Consider the following 24,845-nt stretch of genomic DNA (forward strand, 5'->3'; position numbering starts at 1 on the left):
TTCTGGTCATCCTATTATAGAAAGGATATTATTAAACTAGAAAGTGTGCAGAAAAGATTTGCTGGGATGCTTCTTGATGGTTTGAGTTATAAGGAGAGGCTGGATAGACTGGGACTTTTTTCTCTGGAGTGTAGGAGGCTTAGGGGTGATCTTATAGAGGTCTGTAAAATAATAAGGGGCATGAATCAGCTAGATAGTCAATATCTTTTCCCAAAGGTAGGGGAGTCTAAAACTAGAGAGCATAGGTTTAAGGTGAGAGGGGAGAGATACAAAAGAGTCCAGAGGGGCAATTTTTTCACATAGAGGGTGGTGAGTTTCTGGAACCAGCTGTCAGAGGTTGTAGTAGAGGCAGGTACAATGTTGTCTTTTAAAAAACATTTAGACAGTTACATGGGTAAGATGGCTATAGAGGGATATGGGCCAAACTTGAGACCAGCTTAGTGGCTTAAAAAAAAGGGGGCAGCATGGACGAGTTGGGTCTATTTCCATGCTGTAAACCTCTATGACTCTATGCTGTTGTCAGCACATACGTACACATTAAAATATCGTTAATCAAATCTCCATGGGTATGCTGAAGGACTCTCTAGATTACTGTTATCTAATGAGTCGTCAATGAATAGTTTGAGTTGTAATATTTTCTATTTTGAAGAAGTTGATAACACTCTTGTAACCATGGAACAAGTTAAGAAGTATCCCAAAGATGATCCACTAATGTCAGAAGTTATGGACATGGTGCTTCGTGGTAAGACCGTGGGAACAAACCCGGAGTTGAAGCCATATGTTACCTGAGACTCAAACTATCTGTACAGGCTGGTTATCTCCTCTGAGGAATGAGGGTCATCATTCTGCCATTGGTAAGAAAATGTGTCCTAAACCAACTTCATGAAGGTCATTTTGGGATAGAATGGATGAAAGAGATAGCCGGAAGCTATTTTGGTGGCCAGGACTTGATGGCGAAATCGAGGAGAAGGCGGGTATGTGTTTGGCTTGTGTAAAAGTTTGAAACATGCTGCCACTAACGCCACTACACCCATGGGAATGACCAGAAGGGCCATGGCAAAGAGATATAGATTATGCCAGACCATTTGAAGGACAAATGTTTTTTGTTGTGGTAGATACTCAGTCAATGACTTGAATTTGTCATTGTCCTCGGAAAGAACAATAGAAAGACTGATTTGATTTCATTTATTATTATCACGTGCATTAACTTAAGTGAAAAGTATTGTTTCTTGCGCGCTATACAGATAAAACATACTGTTCATAGAGAAGGAAATGAGAGAGTGCAGAATATAGTGTTACAGTCATAGCTAGGGTGTAGAGAAAGATCAACTTAGTGCAAGGTAGGTCCATTCAAAAGTCTGACAGCAGCAGAGAATAAAGCTATTCTTGAGTCGGTTGGTACCTGACCTCAGACTTTTGTTGCAAGATTCAGTTACCTTGAACAACTTGTTAATGACAATGGGCCACAGTTAATTTCACAAGAATTCACAAATTATCTAAAGGAGAATGAAATCCAAGCCACTCCTTAACATCCTTCCACAAATGGGCTGAAAGGTTTGTTCAGACAATGAAGTGTTCATTGAAGGTAACTCATGAGCAAGAATCATTGTCTTAAATGACTAAGCCAATTTCTGATGATATATAGGAATACAACACATTCAACAACCCAAAGTTCTCCGGCATTACACATGGTAAAATGTCAGTTGATTTGATGAAGCTGCCTAAGACAGGAGAAACTGTTGAGAGGAAATAACAAAGTCAGATTTTGCAACGTGAGAATGGCTAAACGCCATGTTTTCAAAAAGGTCAGGAAATATCGGCAAGGAACTATACCACCAGTGAGAAGTGGACACCTGCCATTGTATTAGCACAGACTGGACCGATCTCTCACACTGTTCAAACCCAGGATAATGTAATATGGAAAAGACACTTTTTGCAGCTAGAACTAGTTTGCCAAGGACAGAGTCAACCAAGAGCCCACAACAAACTGTGTCAAGTGAAGGCCTGGACATTTCTGAGAACCTGACAACACCAGAAACAACTGTACCCCAGTTGAGGACACTTCAACACTGAGTCAACCTCAACACTACATTGTCCGTAGTCGTCTCAACCATAGTCAATGTCCAAACTAGACCAAAAGCACCAGAGGTTGCACAAAAAAGCAGAGGCCTGAGGTTCGTTGACAACCACACAAAAATCAACATCCTCCGGAATGTCTAACTTATTGACTGCTTGTTTATTAATGCATTGAAATGGAAAGAAGAGGCTTTTTACCAGGGACAAGGGGAGCAAATCAGCGGAGGCATTAGTGGTGAACCAGAAGTGCAGGGTGGAGCTTAAGAAAGCAATTAGGAGAGCAAAGAGGGGATATGAGAAAACTCTGGCTGGATATTCTATAAGTATATCAATGGGAAGAAGTTAACCAGGGAAAGAGCAAGGATCCAGGGGGCAATCCTCTGGTAGAGCCAGAGGACATTGGTAAAATGTTGAACAAATACCTCACATCTGTCTTCACCCAAGGGGATTAGGATGAAAGTATGGAACTCAGAGACATAGGAATTGATAAGGTATTAGAACATAGAACACTACAGCGCAGTACAGGCCCTTCGGCCCTCGATGTTGCGCCGACCAGTGGAACCAATCTAAAGCCCCTCTAATCTACACTATTCCAATATCATCCATATGTTTATCCAGTATTGGAGGCGATGACAGGCTTAAAAGTGGACAAATCTCCAGGTCTGGATGAATTGTGTCCCAGGCTGCTGTGGAAGTCAAGGGAGGAGGTTGCAGGGACTTGGACCCACATTTTTAGTTCCTCTCTGGCCATGGGGAAGTGCCAGAGAACTGGAGAACAGTTAATGTGGTTCCGCTATTTAAGAAGGATTGTAGAGACCAGTCAGTCTCATGTCAGTGCTAGGAAAACTATTGGAGAAAATTCTGAAGAAGAGAATCTATCTCCACTTGGAGGGGAAAGGGCTGATCAGAGATAGTCAGCATGGCCTTGTCAGGGGGAAGTCATGCCTAAAAGATTTGATTGAATTTTTTTGAGGAGATGACCAGGTGTGTTTTTTTATTCATTCGTGGGACTTAGGCGTTGCTGGCTGGCCAGCATTTATTGCCCATCCCTAGTTGCCCTTCAGAAGCCTTCTTGAATCATTGCAGTCCATGTGCTGTGGGTTGACTCACAATGATGTTAGGGAGGGAATTCCAGAATTTTGAACCAGTGACTGCAAAGGAACAGCGATATATTTCCAAGTCAGGATGGTGAGTGGCTTGGAGGGGAACTTGCAGGTGGTGGTGTTTCCATGTATCTGCTGCTCTTGTCCTTCTACGTGGAAGTCGTCGTGGGTTTGGAAGATGCTGTCTAAGGATCTTTTGTGAATTGCGTAGTGCATCTTGTAGGTAATACACACTGCTGCTACTGAGCGTCAGTGGTGGAGGAAGTGGATGTTTGTAGATATGGTGCCAATCAAGTGGGCTGCTTTGTTCTGGATGGGTGTCAAGCTTCTTGAATGTGGGTGCAGCTGCACCCATCCAGGCAAGTGGGGAGTATTCCATCACACTCCTGACTTGTGCTCTGTAGGTGGTGGGTAGACTTTGGGGAGTCAGGAGGTGAGTTACTCGCTGAGTATTCCTAGATGAGGTAGTGCAGTTGATGTGGTATAAATAGATTTCAGCAAAGCCTTTGAAAAGGTCCTACATTGGAGACTTATAAAGAAGGCAAATGCACACGGGATGCAGGGTAATTTGATAAGGTGGATTCAAAATTGGCTCAGTTGTAGGAGACAGGAGGTGATGACAGAAGACTGCTTTAGTGACTGGAAGCCAGTGTCCAGTGGCATACCACGGGGATCTGTGCTGGGTCCCCTATTATTCATCATTTATGTAAATGACCTAGATGACGATATGGCGGGTAGGGTTAGTAAGTTTGCAGGTGACAGTGTGGCCAGATGGTTAACAGTCAGGTTGAGTGCCCTGGGCTACAGGAAGAAATAGATCGGATGGTCAAATGGGCAGATAAGTGGCAAATGGAATTTAACCCTGAAAAGTGTGAGGTGATACACTTTAGAAGGAGTAATTTGACAAGGAAGTATTGAATGAATGGCATGACACCAGGAAGTTCTGAGGAACAAAGGGACCTTGGTGTGTTTGTCCATAAATCTCTGAAGGCGGAAGGGCATATTAGTGGGGTGGTGAAAAAACCATGTGGGACACTTGTCTTTTATCAATCACGACATAGATTATAAAAGCAGAGAGGTCATGATGGAGTTGTATAGAACTTTGGTGATGCCACAGCTGGAGTACTGTGTGCAGTTCTGGTCATCACATGATAGGAAGAATGTGATTGCACTGGAAGGGGTGCAGAGGAGATTCAATAGGATGTTACCTGGAATGGGACATTTAAGATATGAAGAGAAGTTGGATAGACTTGGGTTGTTTCCGTTGGAACAGAGAAAACTGTGGGGGCAACCTGATCGAGGTGTACAAGACAAGGAGCAGTTGTTCCTCTTAGTTGAAGGGAACACAAGTTCAAGGTGACGGGCAGGAGGTTTAGGGGGGATGTGAGGAAAAACCTTTTTAACCAGAGGGTGGTGATAGTCTGGAATGCGCGGCCTGGGAGGGTGTAGAGGCAGGTTGCCTCAAATCCTTTTAAAAAATACCTGGATGAGAACTTGGCACGTCATAACATTCAAGACTATGGGCCAAGTGCTGGTAAATTGGATTGGGTAGGTAGGTCAGGTGCTTCTCACATGTCAGTGCAGACTTGATGGGCCGAAGGGCCTCTTCTGTACTGTGTGATTCTGTGAATTACCCATATTATAAGTTTTTATTATTAACATATTGTGTTTCATTTCAGGAACCTCTAATGTAAAGGAGGGGAAAGTGTTGTGTATACATGTTTGTTCCGAGATGGAGCAAGGTCACTTTAAAGTCCAGTCACATGACGTATTGATAACATCATTGGCTGTTTGCGTGGGTGATGCGCGATTAAATCACTTGGGAGGCTAGATTGTACCCGGGAAATAAAGGCTTTTATTACTGACAAGAATGGAGCACACTATATACAATACAATCCCAGATAAAGGGTCTCCAGGCAGTGCAGTGACCTTTATACTTCCCCTGGTAGGCGGAGCCAACTGGAGTGTACCACAGAACAATATTAACAGGTAGAACAGCCCAACCCTAACACCAACAGTAATTACAGTAACATATCTACAAACCCCATAGTGCTGACCATCCATGGCTCAGCACTCATAGTGGTAACCAACTATGGTTCACCACATTCACCCCTCCTTTAAAAACAAAGGCCAGTGGGGCAAAAAAAACAGAACAACTGTTCATATAATCACAAGTTCAGTCGTATTGGAGGACCGCACTGTCTCTGCGACCTCCTCAACACTGGCGGTAATGCCGGTTCTGGTGACCGTGGTGACCTTCTCTCCAAGGCGGTGTCCAGTGACTCCTCCAGTTCCTCATGGACAGGTGGACCACGAGGTGGCGACAATCTGCTGGACTCGAGCACGCCTCGAGGTGGTGACAATCTCCTGGACTCAGGCAAGCTGTACATGGGAGTAAGAGGATTAAGTGGTGGTCCCGATACTGCCCGCGCCGTGTCAGGAGGGGAGATAAGGGTCGGGGGGGTCCCTAACTAGGGGTGTGGGAGCAACTGGGGTGTCCAAGTCCCCTGCTGGTGCCAGATCTCTAATAGAGACCGTGTCCTCTCGCCCGTCAGGATATGCCACATAGGCATATTGAGGGTTGGCGTGGAGGAGATGGACCTGTTCAACCAAAGGGTCGGACTTGTGGGTCCTAACATGCCGCCGCAGGAGGACAGGTCCTGAGTGCGTCAACCAAGACGGTAATGAGGTCCCAGAGGAAGACTTCCTAGGGAAGGAAAACATCCTCTCATGTGGAGTAGCGTTGGTTGCCGTACACAGGAGTGAGTGGATGGAATGGAGCGTATCAGAGAGTACCTCTTGCCAACGGGAGACTGGAAGACCTTTAGACCTCAACGCCAGTAAGACAGCCTTCCAGACTGTAGCATTTTCTTGTTCAACCTGTCCATTACCCCTGGGGTTGTAACTCGTAGTTCTACTTGAGGCAATCCCTTTTGAGAGCAGGTATTGCCTCAAGTCGTCACTCATGAATGACGAGCCCCTATCACTGTGGATATAGCTGGGGTAACCGAACAGGGTGAAAAGATCCCGTAATGCTTTAATGACCGTGGCAGTGGTCGTATCAGAACAGGGAATGACAAAAGGGAATCAAGAGTACTCGTCAATCACATTGAGGAAGTACACGTTCCGATCTGTCGAAGGAAGGGGGCCCTTAAAGTCCACACTCAGTCTTTCAAAAGGGCGAGTGGCTTTAATGAGGTGTGCCCTGTCAGGTCGGTAGAAGTGCGGTTTGCATTCAGCACATACCTGGCAGCTTCGGGTTATGGACCTGACATCCTCCACTGAGTAGGGTAGATTCCGGGCCTTTATGAAATGGAAGAGCCGAGTGACCCCCGGATGGCAGAGATCATTATGGAGGGCCTGTAATCGATTCTCCTGCACACTTGCACATGTTCCACGCGACAGGGCGTCGAGGGCTCATTGAGCTTCCCTGGACGGTACATGATATCATAATTGTAGGTGGAGAGTTCGATTCTCCACCTCAAGATTTTATCATTTTTGATCTTACCCCGTAATGTGTTGTTGAACATGAACGCCACGGACCGCTGGTCCATGAGCAGGGTGAATCGTTTTCCCGCCAAGTAATGGCGCCAATGCCGAACGGCCTCCACAATGGCCTGGGCCTCCTTTTCCACCACAGAGTGTAGAATTTCGGGGCCTTGGAGGGTGCAAGAGAAAAAGGCGACGGGCCTGCCTGCCTGGTTAAGTGTGGTGTCCAGGGCGAAATCCGATGCATCACCCTCCACCTGAAAGGGGATGGACTCATCAACAGCGTGCATCGTGGCTTTCGCGATGTCGGCTTTTATCCCTTCAAAGGCTAAGCGAGCCTCTGTTGCTAGGGGAAAGGAGGTAGACTTGATGAGCGGACGGGCTTTGTCCGCATAATTGGGACCCCACTGTGCATAGTATGAGAAGAAGCCTAAGCATCTTCTCAGTGCTTTGATGCTAGTGGGCAGGGGAAGTTCCAGGAGGGGACGCATACGGTCTGGAGCAGGGCCAAGGACCCCGTTTTCCACCACGTATCCGAGAATTGCTAAACGGCGCTTGTGAAATACGCACTTCTCCCTGTTGTAGGTCAGATTCAGGCGAGACGCAGTGCGTAAAAATCTAAGGAGGTTGGCATCGTGGTCCTGCTGGTCATGGCCGCAGATAGTGACGTTATCCAGGTATGGGAAGGTAGCCCGCAGCCCGTTTTGGTCCACCATTCGGTCCATTGCACGCTGGAAGACCGAGACCCCATTCGTGACGCCAAAGGGAACCCTTAAAAAGTGATAAAGACGACCATCCGCCTCAAAGGCCGTGTATTTTCAGTCCTCTGGGCGAATGGGGAGCTGGTGGTAAGCTGACTTCAAGTCAATGGTGGAGAACACCCGATACTGCGCAATCTGGTTGACCATGTCAGATATGCGCGGGAGAGGATACACATCCAGCTGCGTGTATCTATTAATGGTCTGATTATAGTCTATGACCATCCGGGGTTTGTGCCCAGTTTTAACCACCACTACTTGCGCTCTCCATGGACTAGAGCTAGGTTGGATGATCTCTTCCCTGAGGAGCTGCTGAACTTCAGATCGAATAAAGATCCGATCCTTAGCGCTGTAACGCCTGCTCTTGGTTGCGATGGGCTTGCAGCCTGGCACTAGATTCTCGAATAAGGATGGTGGGGTGATTCTGAGTGTCGAGAGGCTACACGTGGAGCGCGCTGGGCAATTTGGAGGCTGCTGTGCTCCCACTGAAAGTGGAGGGAGCGGCCCATCGTACTGCAGGGTTACACTCCTCAGGTGGACCATAAAGTCTAGTCCCAGGAGCATCGGAGCGCAAAGGTGCGGTAACACAAGGAGCCTGAAGTTCTCGTAAACTGTGCCCTGCACCGTCAGATTGACCACGCAGCTCCCTAGCACGGTAACAGACCGGGACCTCGACGCCATCGAAATTGTCTGTCTGACAGTCCGTACTTGGAGACCGCACCGTTTCACGGTGTTAGGGTGAATGAAGCTCTCCGTGCTCCCGCTGTCAAACAAACAATGAATTTGGCGTCCGTTTACCTCTATGTCCGTCATGGACTTGTCGAGTCTGTGAGGCTTGGCCTGGTCCAGGATGATTGACGCCACCATTGAGTCTTGGGTGCCGCTGCAGGCAGCTGAGATGGTTGATGATGATGACCCCTGCTGGTCGTCCGCGGTTGGTGCTGACCAAAATGGCTGCGTCCATGGATCGCATGTGGTCGGTGGCGCTAAAAGTGGCGGCCCCTGCAGGTCGCACATGTCTTGCGTCTCCGTCGTCAGGAATGGCGGCGCTCTGGAATCGCACGTGGTGGAAGACCTCGAAGATGCTGGAGACAAGGAGACAGGCTCAGGAGAATCACACGCCGCACTGCTATGTTTGGAGGGTGGTTTGGTCCTGCAGACTTTGGCATAATGCCCTTTCTTTCCACACGCGGAGCACAATACCGTTCTGGCTGGACATCGTTGCCGAGGATGTTTCGCCAATCCACAGAAGTAACACCGCGGGCCTCCTGGAGCTGCCGCCGTTGTCAGGTCCGAGGTTGGGAACACAATCGCGCAGTTTTTCGGAGCCGCTGAACAAAGTAGAGTCAGTGGCTGTACTTGCCACGATGTTCCCACATGGTCGGTGGGGTACGTTTCTAGGCTTCTGGAGGCCGTCTCCATAGCGTCAGCCAATTCTACTGTCTTAGTGAGGTCTAGATTACCTTGCTCTAGCAGCCGGAGGCGAATGTACGACGAGCCGATTCCCGCCATGAACGCATCGTGGATCAAGTCGCTCGTATACTGGGCCGCCGACACTGACTTGCAGTTGCAGGCTCTGGCTAGCTGCTGGAGTTCACCCAGGTACTGTTCTGTCGTTTCGCCGGGCTGCCGCCGTCGAGTGGCTAGAAGGTGTCGAGCATGGATCTCGTTTGGCGGTTTGTTGTACCGCTTCTTAAGTAGTTCGATGGCCCCTTTGTAGTCTTGGGCATCGCGGATTGCTAAGTATACAGTGTCGCTTACCCTCGCGTGGAGGACCCGCAATCTATCATCATCGTTTTGAATGGCTGTTGAGGCATCGATGTAGTCTTGAAAACACTTTAACCAATGGTCGAAAGTGTTCGACGCTCCTGCCGCACGTGGATCTAGTGTAAGCCGATTGGGTTTCAACATTTGCTCCATGGTTTTCAAAATTTTGTCAGTAATAAAATTGATGCGCGATTAAATCACTCAGGAGGCTCGATTGTACCCGGGAAATAAAGGCTTTTATTACTGACAAGAATGGAGCACACTATATACAATACAATCTCAGACTAAAGGGTCTCCAGGCAGTGCAGTGACCTTTATACTTCCCCTGGTAGGCGGAGCCAACTGGAGAGTACCACAGAACAATATCAACAGGTAGAACAGCCCAACCCTAACACCAACAGTAATTACAGTAACATATCTACAAACCCCATAGTGCTGACCATCCATGGCTCAGCACTCATAGTGGTAACCAACTATGGTTCACCACAGTGGGCAAACAGGCAGTCTATTCTAACAGCCTGTATAGTAAACACCTTTCCAATAAAGCTCTTGTTTTGTTTGTACCTTTGAAATCTGCAAGCCTATCCTTCAAAAATATCACAAAGATCAAGTCACATAGCATGTAACAAGGTGCCTGCCCACCTGTACATTTTTATATTGGTTTCCTAGGCCTACACATGAGCAGTGTACTTCAATCCCCCTGCAATAAAGGTCAATGTTGCATTTGCCTTCCTAATTGCTTGCTGTACCTTCATGTTAATTTTTCTAAAATAAAAACAGAAAATGCTAGAAAAATTCTGGCAGCATCTGTAGATAGAGCAACTGAGTTACCATTTTGAGTCTTATATGATTCTTCGGAACTGCGACGTGGAGATGCCAGCGTTGGACTGGGTTGGGCACAATAAGAAGTCTCACAACACCAGGTTAAAGTCCAACAGGTTTATTTGGAATCACGAGCTTTTGGAGCGCTGCTCCTTCCTCAGGTGAGTCTTACCTGAGGAAGGAGCAGTGCTTTGAAAGCTCGTGATTTCAAATAAACCAATTGGACTTTAACCTGGTGTTGTGAGACTTCTTAATCTTCGGAACTGGAGAGAGATAGGAGTTTGATGGATTTTATACTGTTGAAAAAATGGGGGGGGGGGGTGCATTTAGAGCAAAAGAGAAAGTTATGGATAGGTTAGAGGGCAAGAGAGATTAAATGGCAAAGGTGTTTATGGAACACTAGACAAATTGAGTCGTAATGATAGCATTAAAGACCAAAGCCTTGGTCCAGAGTAGGTGTTAAATAACAGAATAATGGTCAACACTGTCTGAAAGCAAAATAGCAGAAAATGTCAATAGCAGAAAATTGATCAGGGCTGTCTAAAGCAAAAACATGTGAACAAGATACAGACTGGCACTGGATCAAAATGGAAGATAGGGTTCATGGTCTAAACTCAAGTGTTGACTCCAAAAGTATCTAATTGGAAGATGAGGTGCCACTCCTCCAGCTTGCTTCTTCTTATATCATGGCCAAATGGCCTGTTTCTGCTTCTATTTTCTATGTTTCTATATATTCTGATTAAGCACTTTTACAACGTTCTGGACTTAACATTGCATTCAGCAAATTCAGCTCAAAAATTCTGTCCTCCATTTTGATCTTTTTCCCCCAGTGCCAGTCTGTATCTTGTTCCTGTGCTTTTGCTTTCAGCCAATGCTGAACCTTATTCTGCTATTAGTCATTAAACTTTGGTCCAAACCTTACCATTCCCTTTCCCTTGTGTTTGTCATTTAATCTCTCCTGCCCTCGAACCTAACCTTGACCTATTTTGCTTCACTTGCAAGTTCAGTAATCAGCAAGTTTGCGGATGACACGAAGATGGCTGGACTTGCGGATAGCGAAGAGCATTGTCGGGCAATACAGCAGGATATAAATAGGCTGGAAAATTGGGCGGAGAGGTGGCAGATGGAGTTTAATCCGGATAAATGCGAAGTGATGCATTTTGGAAGAAATAATGTAGGGAGGAGTTATACAATAAATGGCAGAGTCATCAGGAGTATAGAAACACAGAGGGACCTAGGTGTGCAAGTCCACAAATCCTTGAAGGTGGCAACACAGGTGGAGAAGGTGGTGAAGAAGGCATATGGTATGCTTGCCTTTATAGGACAGGGTATAGAGTATAAAAGCTGGAGTCTGATGATGCAGCTGTATAGAACGCTGGTTAGGCCACATTTGGAGTACTGCGTCCAGTTCTGGTCGCCGCACTACCAGAAGGACGTGGAGGCGTTAGAGAGAGTGCAGAGAAGGTTTACCAGGATGTTGCCTGGTATGGAGGGTCTTAGCTATGAGGAGAGATTGGGTAGACTGGGGTTGTTCTCCTTGGAAAGACGGAGAATGAGGGGAGACCTAATAGAGGTGTACAAGATTATGAAGGGTATAGATAGGGTGAACAGTGGGAAGCTTTTTCCCAGGTCGGAGGTGACGATCACGAGGGGTCACGGGCTCAAGGTGAGAGGGGCGAAGTATAACTCAGATATCAGAGGGACGTTTTTTACACAGAGGGTGGTGGGGGCCTAGAATGCGCTGCCAAGTAGGGTGGTGGAGGCAGGCACGCTGACATCGTTTAAGACTTACCTGGATAGTCACATGAGCAGCCTGGGAATGGAGGGATACAAACGATTGGTCTAGTTGGACCAAGGAGCGGCACAGGCTTGGAGGGCTGAAGGGCCTGTTTCCTGTGCTGTACTGTTCTTTGTTCTTTGTTCTTTGCTCCTTTCCCATTTTCACAGCATAAAATCCATCATGTTTCGACCCCTCTCCAGTTCCAAAAGGCGAGTCATATTGGACTCAAAATATTAACTCAGTTTCTCTCTGTACAGAAGCTGCAAGACCCGCTGAGTTTTTACTTCACATTTCCAGAATGCTCAGTATTTTGTATTTGTGCTAATTTTCTACGCTGCTTGTATGCTTGTGATTCCAAATAAACCTGTTGGACTTTAACCTGGTTTTGTGAAACCTCTTACTCTTTGGAACTGGAGAGAGATGGGTTTTATGCTGTTGAAAAAATGTGGGGGGGGCACATTTGGAGCAAAAGAGAAAGTTATGGATAGGTTAGGGGGCCAAAGAGATTAAATGACAGAGGTGTTATAGAACACTGGACAAATGGAGTCATAATCATAGAAACCCTACAGTACAGAAAGAGGCCACTCGGCCCATCGAGTCTGCACCGACCACAATCCCACCCAGGCCCCACCCCCACATCCCTAAACATTTTACCCGCTAATCCCTCTAATCTACGCATCCCAGGACACTAAGGGGCAATTTTAGCATGGCCAATCAACCTAACCCGCACATCTTTGGACTGTGGGAGGAAACCGGAGCACCCGGAGAAAACCCATGCAGACACGAGGAGAATGTGCAAACTCCACACAGACAGTGACCCAAGCCGGGAATTGAACCCAGGTCCCTGGAGCTGTGAAGCTGCAGTGCTAACCACTGTGCTACCGTGTCACCCATGATAGTATTAAAAGCTAAAGCTTTGGTCCAAAGTAGCTGTTAAATAGCAGAATAATGGTCTAAATCTGGCTGAAAAATCAACATTTAAATTTGTCTCCTAATTGTTCAAAAAAAATGATTAGGCCCATAACTTCCAGGCTACCCAATTCCAGATTTGAGGATAGCCAAAAGATGTCCTTAGGAATTCCTCTTGGAGGTACCCAGGTAAGGGTTTATGCAGCAGTTGTCCAAAGGGCTAACTTCTCCTGGACAATGTGCTGGGCTGGGAACCATCAGACAAAGCAATTCTAAATCACCAGCATCGGATGGTTCTTTCAGTTTTACAGCAATGGTTACTCTGAAAGAGTTAGAGGAAATAAAACCACATCTAACTTCAAAGTAACTATCTTAAACAGCCAGAGCGAGCCCCACACTGGACACCTCCCACATTCTAGACACCTCCCACCGCCCCCCCCCCCCCCCCCCCCCACCCCACCGAACCCTACCATGGGATTCCACCACCTTCTGACCCCCAGCCACATGGAACTTCCCTCATACCTCCCATTCCAACCCACAGGCCAGACTCTAAGTCCCCTCCCACTGATCCACAACTGCCCCACCCCGCCCGACCTGACTCAACCCAAAGTTTCCAAAGCAGGTAAGTGCACTTTAAACTCTTGTAATTCCAGTGGATCATCACTTCCTGCTCCTGGGTGGAATTTATGGTCCAATGTTTTAAAGTTAAAAAGTTATTAGTCGCAAGTTGGCTTACGTTAACATTGCAATGAAGTTACTGTGAAAATCCCCTAGTTGCCACACTCTGGCGCCTGTTCAGGTACACTGAGGGAGAAATTAGCATGGCTAATGCACCTAACCAGCACGTCTTTCGGATTGTGGGAGGAAACCGGAGCACCCGGAAGAAACTCACACAGACACGGGGAGAACATGCAAACTCCGCATGGAAAACAGATGCAGCTCTGGAGGAATACAGAGAGAGTAGGAAAGAACTCAAACGGGGAGTTAGAAGGGCAAAAAGAGGTCACGAAATGTTCTTGGCAGACAGGATTAAGGAGAATCCTAAGGCATTTTATTCATATGTTAGGAACAAAAGAGTTGTCAGGGAAAAAGTCGGACCTCTCAGGGACAAAGGAGGGGAATTATGCTTAGAACCCAAGGGAATAGGGGAGATCCTAAATGAATACTTTGCATCGGTATTCACAAAGGAGAGGGACTTGTTGACTGGGAGTGTCTCAGAGGGAGGTGTTGACCCGTTAGAGAGAATCTCCATTACAAGGGAGGAAGTGTTAGGTTTTTTAGGTAACATTAAAACTGACATAACCCCAGGGCCTGATGGCATCTATCCTAGACTGCTCAGGGATACAAGAGATGTCATTGCTGGGCCTCTGACGGAAATCTTTGTCTCTTCATTGGACACAGGTGAGGTCCCTGAGGATTGGAGGATAGCGAATGTGGTACCGTTATTTAAGAAGGGTAGCAGGGATAACCCGGACAATTATAGGCCAGTGAGCTTGACGTCCGTGGTAGGGAAGTTGTTGGAGAGGATTCTTAGAGACAGGATGTATGCTCATTTAGAACGGAACAATCTCATTAGTGACAGACATCATGGTTTTGTAAGAGGGAGGTCGTGCCTTACAAATTTGGTGGAGTTTTTTGAGGAAGTGACAAAACCGGTTGACGAAGGAAGGGCCATGGATGTCGTCTATATGGATTTCAGTAAGGCATTTGACAAAGTCCCCTCATGGCCGGTTGGTTAAGAAGGTTAAGGCTCATGGGATACAAGGAGAGGTGGCTAGATGGGTAGAAAACTGGCCACAGGAGACAGAGGGTAGCAGTCAAAGGGTCTTTTTCCGGCTGGAGGTCTGTGACCACTGGTGTTCCGCAGGGCTCTGTACTGGGACCTCTGCTACTTGTGATATATATAAATGATTTGGAAGAAGGTGTAACTGGTGTTATCAGCAAGTTTGCGGATGACACGAAGATGGCTGGACTTGCGGATAGCAATGAACATTGTCGGACAATACAGCAGGATATAGATAGGCTGGAAAATTGGGCGGAGAAATGGCAGATGGAATTTAATCCAGATAAATGCGAAGTGATGCATTTTGGAAGAACTAATGTAGGGGGGAGTTATACAATAAATGGCTGAGCCATCAAGAGTATAGAAACACAGAGGGACCTAGGTGTGCAAGTCCACAAATCCTTGAAGGTGGCAGCACAGTTGGAGAAGGTGGTGAAGAAGGCATATGGTATGCTTGCCTTTATAGGATGGGGTATAGAGTATAAAAGCTGGAGTCTGATGTTGCAGCTGTATAGAACGCTGGTTAGGCCACATTTGGAGTACTGCGTCCAGTTCTGGTTGCCGCACTACCAGAAGGACGTGGAGGCTTTAGAGAGAGTGCAGAGAAGGGTTACCAGGATGTTGCCTGGTATAGAGGGTCTTAGCTATGAGGAGAGATTGGGTAAACTGGGCTTGTTATCCCTGGAAAGATGGAGAATGAGGGGAGATCTAATAGAGGTGTACAAAATTATGAAGGGTATAGATAGGGTGAACAGTGGGAAGCTTTTTCCCAGGTCGGAGGTGACGATCACAAGGGGTCACAGGCTCAAGGTGAGAGGGGCGAGGTATAACTCAGATATCAGAGGGACGTTTTTTACACAGAGAGTGGTGGGGGCCTGGAATGTGCTGCCAAGTAGGGTGGTGGAGGCAGACACGCTGGCATCGTTTAAGACTTACCTGGATAGTCACATGAGCAGTCTGGGAATGGAGGGATACAAACAAATGGTCTAGTTGGACCAAGGAGCGGCACAGGCTTGGAGGGCCGAAGGGCCTGTTTCCTGTGCTGTACTGTTCTTTGTTCTTTGACAGTGACCCAAGCCAGGTCACTGAGTCCCTGGCGCTGTGAGGCAGCAGTGCTAACCACTGTGCCACCGTGCTGCCCTATGTTCTATTCTTCCAGCAAATTGAATAACCTCAAACTTCCTAACTCTATCTGCCACCTTGATGCCCACTCACTTAACCTCCCCATATCCCTCTGCACCTCTTTCTGTTCTACTGGCAGCTTACTACCTGTGCCCAGAAGCAGTACAGTAAGGGAAATTTATAATTTCTAGACTGGATTCTGTAATTGTTTTTAATGTTTGAAAAATGCTTCCATGAGTTTGCTTCAATTGTAAAGAAACCAGTTGCAATTTTCTTGAAAAATAGGTCCATGTGACCCCTGACCTGGCAGTGGTACCAACAGGAAGAAAATTAAAATACAGAAGCCATATGACTGCAAGACACACAGAGAAAGCAGACAAAGACAGAAAGAAAAGTATAGAACTCCTGTAAGGAGAAGCCGGCAAAGCTCTCAACAAATTTGTCAATTTTCTCTTTGGCAAAAAGGAAAATAGAATTTCAGATGATCTTGGGGAAAGGAAGGAATTGAAGTAAAAGGAATTGAATCATACAAGCAGTGCGAAGAGTTCAGACATGAGAGAGGGCTGAGAGTTTGTATCACAGGACCAGAGAGTGAATTTGGTATTATTTGTTGGTTGGTTGGCTGGCTGAAAAGAAATCTTGCAAACCATCAGGATGATCCTGACCAAGGGAGAGAGGGTTTTATAGTATTGCGCCTTGCTGATTATTGTACCTTGTGAGACTCGAGAGGTGAAAGCTGCTTTCAGGTAGGACTCCTGAACCTACCCTGTGTGAATAAAGAGCATTATATTGTGAAACTGTGTACCTTATGTCATGTATCTGCAGGGACTGATGCTGGTGCTTGTTTCAGATGTAACTCTGTTGTAATGACTATTTCAAATGAAAGTTACTGTTTATTTTAAATATGATTTGTCTGTTAATTTAGGTTGATTCTGATTTGTGTTAAAAGTAAAAGTTACAGAAGTAAAATCTTGTTAGCAATTTCTTCATTGTGGGCACAGTCACAAAATCACACACTGGTTACAGCACAGCAGGAGACCATTCAGTCTGTCACATCTATACTGGCTCTCCGAAGGCGCAGTTCACCTCGCCCCACTCCTCTGTCTTCTCCTTGTATGTCTGCATGTTCTTCCTTGCAGATAATACAATTCCCTCTTGAATGCTTCCATTGATTCTGCGTTGACCACACTCTCTCTGACAATGTGTTCCAGATACTAAACACTGGCTGTGGGAATAAGTTTTTCCTCATTCTGCCATTGCTTCTTTTGTCAATGACCTTAAATCTGTGCCCTCCGGTTCTTGATCCTTCTACTCTGACAACACTGTGCCTTTAGGATCTAGGCTAACTTCACAAAAAACCTTGGAGTTTCTGGCCTGGGCCTTAACATTTGGGGATTCTTTGTGGGATTAAAATCTATATTCCTTGTCTGGTTAGGGATTATTGGACTCGAAGACAGTGAGTAATGAATATATTTGTGATTTCTTTTCAGGTGTGTTGCATTCAGTTTAAATAGGGAGTGTCTTGTGGAATAATGGCTCTTTCAGTGGCTGCAAGTTTCCTGGGTGTGGAAGAAGTCTTTGAGGGTGGCTTCTAAAAGATGAATGAAACCATCTTTGAATATTGATGTTTTTCTTTTCTTAAGGGAGGAGGTGTGACAATACTGTGCTTTTAAGAAATGTATTTTAATCGTGTTTCTCTGCAGGATATTTCTAGCAGTCCCTGGCATTTTATCAGAGCTGTTTTGTCTACGACCAGTATCCTCTGTTGTTAATGAAGCAGTATAATTGATACCATGTTTGTTTTAGCCTGAACCAATGCAGTGTCCTGTCGTTTTTGTGTTCCTCTGGGATTGCAGAGTAGAGCTTGATTGGGATGATTGACAGGTCAGGTCATATGACTGGAAACAGCTAGGCTTTCACAGATAATTCCAGCTTAGTTGCTGTTTCAAATGCTATTTGCAGCTGAGAGGACAGTGTCTCTTTCACCTCCTCTCTAGAGTTGGAGCTTCTGCGGTCTGAGTGTTGCTGTTTTGGAAGCTGCAGAGAGAGAAGTATCCTTTTCTCTTTATGAAGTCTGAAGAAGCTGCTGAGGGACTGGATTTACTTCTCTGTTTTGCTGTCTTGAGGATGTATCCTTCTCTGAAAATTGCTGTTGGATTTCTGTCCGTAGGTGTCAAAAAGCTTGAAATCTAGTATTACGTGAGCATAATTGTTTTAGTGCAAACTAATTTTGAAGAAGGCTGTATGTTTGTGGGGTATTGCTTTAAATTATAACAACAGAGATAGCTAGCTGTTAAGAATTATACTGTGTCATGTTTAAGTCTCCTAATTCGTAAAAGTTATGCTAATTCTTTTTGTTATATTCTAACTCTGTTCTTAAATAAACTTTGTTCGATAAAAGCTTCCTAGTGTGTCACTTGAATCACACTTGGAGTGAAACACCTTGTGTTCACCAATGCCGAAATCAAATGTAAAACTTATGGTCTAGGCTAGCCTCACATAAAACCTTGGAGTTTCTGGCCTGGGCCTTAATGCTACCAATGGAAACAGTTTCTCCCTACCTGCTCTCATGATTATGAATACCTCTATTGAATCTACTCCCAACCACTTCTCCAGTGAAAACAGTCCCACCTTCTGTAATCAATTCACATAATTGAAGTTCCTCATCCCTGAGACCATTATCTAATTTAAAACCTCATTCTAATACCAAGTGCAATACGTGAATGTTTCATTTCATAGCAACAGAAGATTGTTTACATGGCACCTTCATTGTGTAAAATCCCAATGTGCTTCTCAGATGGAAGAAGGTAAAGGAACATGGAAGAAAAAAGGAACAAAAGGACCGATGATAGAATTCTGAAGAGGAAAACATACATTTTTGATTTGAATGACGTATTTTGATAAGCTCTGCAGAATCCTGCATGGCAGGAAAGTGGCTAAGGCAATTGGGAAAGATTGGAAATGAGATAAAACTGTATTGTTCGAGGCACTTTTTTTATTTAACCAAAGCTGCAATCCCGAGTCTAAAATTCACATCTATGCATTTGGAAAAGGAACATTATACATTGGCTATTTATTCTTGTTCCTTTTGACTTTGGACTATGACTGGGATTCCCTGTATGAACTCTGCTCATGAAGCTTCCTTTGGAATTTAGTCTGCTGGAAGGATCATTAGCTTCCCCAGGCAAGCCTGGGTACTGGCAGGGGTTGACTCATTGCTCTCTGCCATCTCAACAATCCCACTGCGAAACATCACTGTTGATGAAGCATACAACTGTCTCTGTGGTGCCATCTACAATGCAGCCTGCACAGCAATTCCCCAAGGTTACCAACCCATCTACATTCCATGCTTCGATGAAGAAAGTGCTGCCCTCCTGAAGGCACATGAAGCATCAAGGGACCCAGTGGTAGGAGACCATCTGATCGAGTCCCTCAATGCTGTGCACCTCACGAAGTGGGAGGCAACTGTAGCAGAGCTAAACTTCACACTCTCCAGCAGGAAATGCTGGAGCCTAATCTGTCACCTTGGAGTAGCCCAAAAGCCACCCACTCCAGAATCACCTCAGTTACTCCCAGCCATGTCTCCAGCCACCTACTTGCCATAACTAAAGCACCCCTAGACAAAAACAGCCCAAGAAACATCCAGTGTAAACTAACGCAACACCATCAACAAAAAAAAGACATCCGCCCTGTCCCCTTTGAGGTTGCAAATCTAAAGAATGTCCTACAGAGCCTGAAGTGTGCCAAGGCAGGAGAATATAACATTATTGCACCAGAATTCATGAAACACCTGGGGCCCCGAGTTCTTGCCTGGCTGACCCAGTTTTACGCGATGGTCATAAATTCCAACAAAATGGCAGACAGCAAAAGTCATCACCATACTAAACTTGGAAAAGACCTCATTCTCGCATTTAGCTACTGTCCGATCTCTCTCCTGTTGGTCCCATACAAAATCCTTAAATGCCTCATCCTTCAGCACATATCCCCAATCGTAGAAAAAGTCCTTAGCGTCGACCAAGCTGGTTTCCCAAAAGACCACAGCACTAGGGAACAAGTACTGACCCTTACTAGTTAACGTTGAAAATGGCTTTCAGAAAAACTTGAAGACAGGTCCTGTGTTACTCGATCTCACAACTGCATGCGACACTATTTGTTAAGCTGGCCTTCTCCTGAAGCTTTCATGTACCCAAACCCCACCCCCCAGACGGCTAAAAGCATCGGAATACTGTTGAACAATTGAGCGTTCAAAGTTCACCTTGGACAGGTAAAATATACATGGGAAAGACAAACCGATGGGCTCCCCCAAGGCGCAGTACTGGCCCCAATGCTGTTCAACTTGTACACAAATAATCTTTCATAAACCACCTTATAAAAATTCTTTTTTAAAAAATTTGTTCATGGGATGTGGGCGTCACTGGCTGGGCCAGCACTTATTGCCCATCTCTGAGGGCATTTTAAGAGTTAGCCACATTGCTGAGGGCCTGGAGTCACATGTAGACTAGACCAGGTAAGGGCGGCAGATTTCCTTCCCTCAGGGACATTAGTGAACCAGATGGGTTTTTTACAACAATTGACAATGGTTTCATGCTCGCCATTAAACTTCTAATTCCAGATTTTTAAAAAGAAATTCAAATTTCACCATCTGCCGTGGTGGGATTCGAACCCAGGTCCCCAGAGCATTACCTTGGGACTCAGGATTACTAGTCCAATGACAATATCACTAAACCATTGCCAATGACATCTGCCTCATAATTCAAGCCCCTGACTTTGGCACCTTGGACCGGACCCTAAACAAGGACTTGTCAAAACTTGAACAATACTGTAACACTTGGTGACTCAAGCCAAGCCCTGCAAAAACAGTATCCAGTTTATTCCATCTTCACAATGCAAAAACCAATAAAAAACTTGACATCCAAATTAATGGCTGCAAATTAAAGCACCACCCAGCTCCAACATACCTCGGAGTGACCCAAGATAGGACACTGACCTTCCGGGAACACCTAAAAAGTCCCGCAGCCAAAGTCAAGTCCAGAAATAACTTGATTGCCAAACTAGCCAGCTCAACATGGGTACTGCTGCCACCATCCTCCAAATCTCAGCACTCTCATACTCAGGAGCAGAATACTGCACCCATGTTTTGTCAAGATCATCATATGCATACAAACAGAGTTGACATCCAGCTGAATGCTACCATGTGTACCTTTACTGGAACAGTATGTTCAACACCACTCCCTTGGCTCCCTGTCCTGGCAAACATTATTCCTCCACATATTTGCCGACTTGCAACAACCCACAGAATAATGGAAAAAATTCACAATGCCCTTCACGTTCCACTTCATGCTGATCTATTCAGCCTCTCCCAAGGTACAACTCCCAACAAGAAGGCCAATCTGGAAAAACCCTCCCATACAGGACTTTAACATAAATTCTACTTGGACAAATGAATGGGAGTCATTGGACACAATGATTCCCAACAGCTGCCTCGTTTGAATCTTCCAAGGAAGGAGTGGTCCACCCACGTCAAGTTCAGGACTGGCCATGGCCCATGCTTGGCCAACCTCCTCAGATGGGGCATTCGTGCCAGCCCCCTATGTGCCTGTGGGAGACAGCAAACTATGCACCATATCATTGAAGAGTGTCCAATCCACAGATTCAGTGATGGCCTATCTGTACTGAACACAGCAGGACCGGATGAAACTGCTTGGCTTAGGAACTTTGCATTTGCTAAATAAATAAAATTGTATCCTGGCTGGATCATTTCATTGTTGGCAACAAATATACTTGGGAAAAGCACAAGAGGGTGGTGGCAGCAGCGCCCATGTTGAACCAGCTAATTTGGCAATAAAGTTGTTTCTGGACTTTACCTTGGCTGCAGTTGTTTTTAGGTGTTCTGAGAAGGTCAGTGTCCTATCCAAGGTCACTCTGAGGCTTGCTGGAGTTGGGTGGTGCTTTAACTTGGAGCTATTAATTAGAATGTTAAACTTGTCAGGCAGCGCGTTGCCATTATCTGGGATGTGCAACCTGAAAGATTTAATACTGACTTGCAAAAGAGAATATATATATTTGGAAAGGGAATATTTGCTGAGCATATGGGAAAGAGAATAGGGGAGTGGGTCTAATTCAATGTTTTCTGAAAGAGCCAGCATTGGCATGATGTGTTGGATGGCCCAATGCTGTAAGATTTTACCATTCTAAATGAATGGGGCTGCACAGAGCTCCGCAGAAGCGGCCTTGTGGGAACAATTTATGGGGAAAAATGCTTACGATCTTCACTATATAGAAGACCATTCAGCTCATCGAGTCTGCACTGGCTCACTGAAAGAGCATTCTATCTAAGCCCCCTGCCTTACCCGCATATCCTTGCACTTCTTTCCCCTAAAATCATGAACAAAGAATTGTGAAGCATTCACAAATCCCAGCATTTAGTCTTACTTCAGCACTGATGTTCACGTTTAAACAGAAGCACTTGCGTCATAATCTAGGTTTTTCTTCAAGCAATACTTGAAGAAAATGTTCTTTCCAATATCTTTATTTGCTGGATCCTTATCCATTCACCAAACCATCCTGTACACTTCCAAATCAGCTTGGTAGTTGGTCCTTTAGATTATGTTTTTGAATTGATTTAACTATGTAGCAGAATTATTTTTAAAAATTCATTAAAATAACTATGATTGGGATGAAAAGAAATGTGTTTGTGCCGGCGCCACTTCTGTTTTAAGCCAGCTATATATTTTGTATAGGTTACGCCTTTCCTGAACAGGAGCTTTTGAATGCTGGAAAATCTTGCTTGTCACTAGAGTGCTTGTAAAACAAAAATTGGACAGATTGAAAATAATCCATAGAGCAAATACATTTGCTAAGACCCAGGGCAAGAATATTACTGAAATGCATCTTTTTCAAATAAACACACATTTTAAAAATTCACATTCATTGACAAGTGAAACCATGCAAATTTAAATAGTGTTGAATGTGGTCTTGAAAGTATTTTGTTAAGCCTTCTGCTTGGGGTTACATAAGTCAATGGCTTAAAGTTGGTGTAAGCAGGAATCAGAAGTACAGTATTAAGAAATGACCTTGGTTTATAATAAGCTTGAAATGAAAAATAAAATCGACATTGGTCAAATTCCAACTCTTCGATCTCAGTTCCAGCTATTTTATAGTTCTAAATTATCTTGAGTCCTGTTCAGTTTTGATTTGTATTTAGGCATGAACACACATTGTGTGCAACTCCTGTTTACTAAGGCCAGTTTGTATGTGAAGCAGCTGCATTCTATACCCAATTACATGATTTCATAGATCTCTGAAAATTGGTTCTATTCAGTCGGCAATAGCAAACCTCAACACAATCATTTCTTTTCAATTGACAGTGGCAAGGTTGATGACAACATGACCATTGTGTTATAATGATAAGACCACCAAGGCATTTGTACTTTTCATCAAGGCGTTTCACAGAGTAGATACAATTTAATTCACTACACTGTCAGCAATGCTCACATTTGTCTGATACCATTATGCTGCCCGTCTCCACAGTTATAATCACTGTCCTAAGAGAAATGCTGTTAAATGATCTCCAGCAGTCAGAGAAACTCTCAATTAGGCCTGCCACTTTCAATGTGTCAGATTGTCTTATGCACTTGTCCAATTTCGGTTCCAATCCTGTTTATTTACAATGCCTACCAGTAATTATACTTAACATGTCATTAACTGAGAAGGGGGCCCTGCCAAGGAGACTGCCAGAAACTGTGAAGGTTTCAGGGGGAGTTACTGGAAGTCAGCACCATCAGAGGCTTTTAGTCTCTGATGGGATGCTGTGGTAGTGATTATAATGCAAGTATCAAGCTCATCAAGTCATAATTAGATGCCACTCAAATGTGCCACTTGTAATAACAGTGTTGATTCATGTTTTCTCTGTGACAGCATCTGCTAATTAGTTAAGTGGATTCAGTTGGCCTGTGTTTGCTGCAGTTTATGATTACCTCAGAAAATGTCAAGGTTACAGATGCTTTCCAGTCACTTTTTCTGTTGTGCAAACTTTTCTTTTAACAATCTTTGTATAAGATGTTTTTGAAAGTTGTTGATTAACCAGATGTTTTTGTAAATGAAATGATCACATCTGAATGCTTCTTTATTACAGTTTCACAAATGGTGATTGAGGAAGTCAGTACAATACAAGACCACCTTGAAATTGAAAAAAGTTGCCGCGAAAGTGCAGAAGTATTTGCTTCGAAGGTATATTATTCAGTACCTTGCACAACCTCCTTTTCCAGGATCTCAAAACTGCCGAACTTCAGACCTCTCTCAGACATCCCTCCCTTCACAATCTTTAAATTTCTATGTGTTATTTAACCACAACGTACTGGCTCCTTCAGTTAACCCTCATCAACTATTGTGATGCCATTGCATTTTGGGGTGTTGAGGTTTGACCTATGTTGCTCATTTAAAAATTTTGATAGGTTTTGCTGTATTCCTAGAGCATTAGTTCTGCTTTTCTAACAAAAAAACTTACAAGTAATGGAACCTGAGTGTTAACTATGTACATTGATGTGATGGGAGCTAATCATTCATTTCAGAATTAGCTTTGAAAATGAAATGTCCCCTTTAATTAACTCCAGTATGATTTTAATGTGAATTTTGCATGTCCTAAAATAAGGTCTTTAATAATTAAGTATACTTGGATTGTACAAAACCATTTAAATTTGGTGGTACAACTGTATTTTAACTGGAGTTGCCTCATCTAGATTTTTATTTTGTTTCTATTAATATATGAAATTTGAACAATGATTATTTCTTTGCTTCACATTTTCAGTGAGCTTAGATAAGAACTAGGCGCAGGAGTAGGCAAATCAGCCCCGTGAGCCTGCTCCGCCATTCAATACGATCAGGGCTGATCTTATCTCCACCTTCCTGCCCATCCCTCATAACCCTTCATCCCACAACTAATTAAACACCTATCTATCTCCTCAAATTTGTTAACTTTGTGAGTTACTCATTGCAGGATTTCCAGCCTCTGACATGCTGTTGTAGCCACAGTATTGAAATGGCTAGTCCAGTTGAGTTTCTGGTCGATTAAAACCGCCAAGATGAGGTTAGTGGGGGATTTAGTGATGGTAATGCCATTGAATGTCAAGGGGTAATGTTTAGATTCTCTCTTGTTAGAGATTGCTACTGCCTGGTACTTGTGAGGCATGAATGTTACTTGCCACTTGTCTGCTCAAGCCTGGATATTGTCCAGGTCT

The 24,845-nt window shown here is 44.7% G+C and overlaps 1 protein-coding gene across 1 annotated transcript in view; it reads left to right on the forward strand.

The window, feature by feature from the left end:
* LOC144500853 (shootin-1-like) overlaps positions 1 to 24,080 on the forward strand; it is a 47,140-nt gene extending 23,060 nt beyond the window's left edge. The window contains exons 4-5 of the mRNA XM_078224328.1: positions 23,744 to 23,838; positions 24,063 to 24,080. Coding sequence (XP_078080454.1) covers positions 23,744 to 23,838; positions 24,063 to 24,080 — 113 coding nt within the window. The remainder of the gene's footprint in view (positions 1 to 23,743; positions 23,839 to 24,062) is intronic.
* Positions 24,081 to 24,845: the final 765 nt, after the last annotated feature.

Source organism: Mustelus asterias, chromosome 11, assembly GCF_964213995.1.
Source record: "Mustelus asterias chromosome 11, sMusAst1.hap1.1, whole genome shotgun sequence".
Classification (NCBI taxonomy): domain Eukaryota; kingdom Metazoa; phylum Chordata; class Chondrichthyes; order Carcharhiniformes; family Triakidae; genus Mustelus; species Mustelus asterias.